This window comes from Pagrus major, chromosome 22 (assembly GCF_040436345.1).
Source record: "Pagrus major chromosome 22, Pma_NU_1.0".
Classification (NCBI taxonomy): domain Eukaryota; kingdom Metazoa; phylum Chordata; class Actinopteri; order Spariformes; family Sparidae; genus Pagrus; species Pagrus major.
In genome coordinates this window covers 3,107,691-3,111,003 of record NC_133236.1, presented here as the reverse complement: position 1 = coordinate 3,111,003, position 3,313 = coordinate 3,107,691, and the positions used below count along the sequence as shown (strand labels likewise).

At 46.5% G+C, this 3,313-nt stretch overlaps 1 protein-coding gene across 1 annotated transcript; it reads right to left on the bottom strand.

Moving 5' to 3' along the window:
• Nucleotides 1-848: 848 nt before the first annotated feature.
• Nucleotides 849-1,906, bottom strand: LOC141018180 (ankyrin repeat domain-containing protein 9). Its single transcript, XM_073493088.1, has one exon. The coding sequence runs from the start codon at nt 1,792-1,794 to the stop codon at nt 913-915; it is 882 nt and encodes a 293-aa protein (XP_073349189.1). The 5' UTR covers nt 1,795-1,906; the 3' UTR covers nt 849-912.
• Between the last annotated feature and the right edge of the window lie 1,407 nt (nt 1,907-3,313).

Below are 3,313 nucleotides of genomic sequence, written 5' to 3'. Positions count from 1 at the left end.
AGCATCCACAGATGATGTGTTCAAAGTTTCGTGCACATTGGTGAAATTGCCTGGGAGGAGCTCGAAAAAGTACGTTTGTGACATTTTGCGAATTTGCGGAAAAAAATGGTAGGCGAGGCGGGGCCTATATCAGAAGATTCAGCAGAATTCACTGAACGCGTAGATATAAGGTTTTTGAATGTGCAACAAAGTATGTGGGAGTTATAAGCCAAAACGCACTTTCCTTGATTATAGCGCCACCTAGTGGTGGAAATTCACAACGACAACAGATTATAAAATTTTTCGCCAGGTGTGACGTATATTCCAAGTTTGGTGAGTTTTGGGGTATGTTCAGGCAGTGAAAAATGCGATCATTTTGGCAGAAAAAAAAAATAAATAATCATTCGAAAAACAATAGGGTCCTTGCAGGTTCCCTGCTCGGGCCCTTAATAATCATTCCAAAAACAATAGGGACCTCGCAGGTTTCCTGTTCGGGCCCTAATAAATTACAAACAGCAGTCACAGAACATGTAAACTGTTGTCAGTGTTGATCTGTTCCTTTGATACAGTAGCACCAGTAAAAAACACTTTGGAATGAGGTTAGCAAAAATAAACTGATTATTAACGCCTGGATTAGTGTAAAAAGTCAAAGATTATGGCTGTTTATTCCCTATTTCCCCTAAACTGCATCTGCATCTACAGTCCAGACACCCTGCGTCCCCATGATTCAATCAGAGGTCAGACTGATCAAAGTCACAGCTGTACCCTGACTGACTGCTGGAGTGTATCTGCACACACACACACACGCACGCACGCACGCACGCACGCACACACACACACACACACACACACACACACACACACACACACACACGCACACATACACACACTAACGCAGAGCAGTTGTTTCCATACAGTGCAGCATGCATCATGTCAGACCCTCCGGCCGTCCTGCGGGCTCACAGGCAGGCCGGCCGGTTTGAGGGAGGAGGGGATGGGCAGCTCATGCAGGCTGTCGGGGAAGGTGGCGGGGCTCAGCTGCTTCAGGACAGTCTGCATGGCAACGAGGAGCAGCGGCGCCGGCCTCCGTCCTGCCAGGTAACTGTACGTGTCCTCGCCCAGCAGCTCGCTCCAGCGCTCCGACTCTCTGTCCAGAGCTGCCTTCATTTTAAAGTGAACCTTTGGCATGAACATGAGCAGGTTGTCCAGACACTGCCTCCTCTCCCCTACGCTCACCTCCTTGGACTCCCTCAGTTTCTCCAGAGTAATGTCCAGCGGGGTCAGGCCGTTGTGGTCCACGGCGAGCGGGGACGCTCCGTTCCCCAGCAGCATGACGACCGCCTCAGGCCGCAGTAGCTCGCAGGCGAGGTGTAAAGGGGTCCTGCCGTCCTCCATGTGAAAGCAGCCGGCTCGCTCCGTGTAGGGGGGCGTGCTGTGCAGCCGATGAGTCTCCTGTAAGATGAGGCCGAGAATGCAGCGCCGGTCGTAGCGGACAGCCATGGCCAGGTGCGGGGCGGAGGACGGGCAGCAGCAGAAGCGCTCCCCGGGCTTCGCTAGCGCCTCGTCGGTGTACCGGCTGAGCAGGTACTGGGCGTACGGCTGATGGTCGTGGACTATAGCATAGAGCAGCGCCTCCGACGGGCTGTACGTCCTCTGGCTGACGTCCTCCTCCTGGTAGAAAGTCTCCATCGTCCGCATGTCTTCCAGCATCCAGACCGGCTTCAGGTCCCGCACAGCCCGGTAGAAGAGCAGCGACAGAGACTTCCGATGCATGTCAACGCTCCGTGCCGCCGAGCTGACGGTTAAAGACGCCATAGCGACGGTAATGTAAGGTAACGTCTGTCCTGAGCGGGTTACACCGAGCCCTTCACCGCCTCAGAGACATCACTGCAGGGGTCTGACGGACGAAATGTCTCCTGACTGGACACCGAGGCTGTAGCTCTATCAACAAAGACATGAATCCAGAGACAGACTGACATTCCTCCGCTGACAGCTGCGGGACTCCTCTGCAGTACTGAGCCAGTGCGCATGCGCCGAGTGTAACAACGTCAAACAACCCCGGAAACTGTATTGACAACCAGTGGAGTAAAGTTTAATGAACTATAGGTGAACATTTATTAATGATGGTTATTATAAAGTGTGACAGTTTGTCAAACTGAGACACTGAGATGTGTATAATCGTACAGAGCTCAGAATATTCATCAAAAAATATGTAATTTGAGCCTCCATTAGACCTCAGAGCTTCATTTCATATAATAATATAATACTATGTTATTATTTCTTATTATTTTACATATTTAGTTTTGAATACAGGCCTTATTATGTTGTTTTTGGAAAACGCTCAGGTGTAATTACAGTTATCCCATAGCATCGGATCGATGATTATTCAAGTGCCAGAAAAACGCAAAATGATATAGGCCTAAAACATCCTTTATTGAATGTTAAAATAAGCTTTTGTTTATAAACCTGTGCACGACTGACAGGTGAAATCCATATGGGATATAATTATATAAATAATGCAAACCACAAACCATTTACATGTGTTCACTGATTCACAATGCAATGAAATAGGCACTTAATGAATTCAACAAACAGATAACTCAGAGAGGAAAATGCTGGACCACACACGTTCTGTATCCACAGTGATGGTAAAGAAACAGTACATTTGGTACAGTGCATCAATTTGAATGTTTTGCACAACTAACAAGTCATGTTTTTCTTCAGGCATTTTAAAATTTTATGTCAACTAAAATGTATAAGAGAAGTGAACTTTCACCAACCAAAGCCCAAGTTAGAGCTGTGAAAGATCAAAACTGTGGAGTAGATACTGTGAAGAAGGTGAACAGAGTGTCTTGTTTTTGTTTCATTATTACCTGGCCTGGATTGACCACATAACCAATCTGTGAACATGTCCACAGACACAAGCTAAACAAACAGTGTTTTACTCTGAGGACATGTCTCTCCCCTTACAGACCTGTTTCACGTCCACCTCATCATATCAGCAGCAGCTACTGTATCTCTGCGCCCGTCCTCAACTCACATTCTGCCTCTATAAATACCATATGTAGTGAAAGGGGTATGCATGATTTTATACATGGTTTATACATCTGACGGCAGGTGGCTACACTGCAGATTCAGATTGATTGTCAAGTCCATTATATGTTGTAGACTTTAGATATGTTATAGGCTGTCTCTATGGGCTGTCCACTCTACAGTCCATTTAATTGATATTTGTGTTGTGTGTGTCTGTGGAAATGAAAATGTGTAAATTATATTGCAAATAATCAATACAGTGCAATGGAAACTGTAGTATGAAATGAAAAACAATTCATAC

What these genes read in the sequence shown, in the direction of transcription:
- LOC141018180 (XM_073493088.1), bottom strand. Translation starts at nt 1,794, where the DNA reads ATGGCGTCTTTAACCGTCAGCTCGGCGGCACGGAGCGTTGACATGCAT.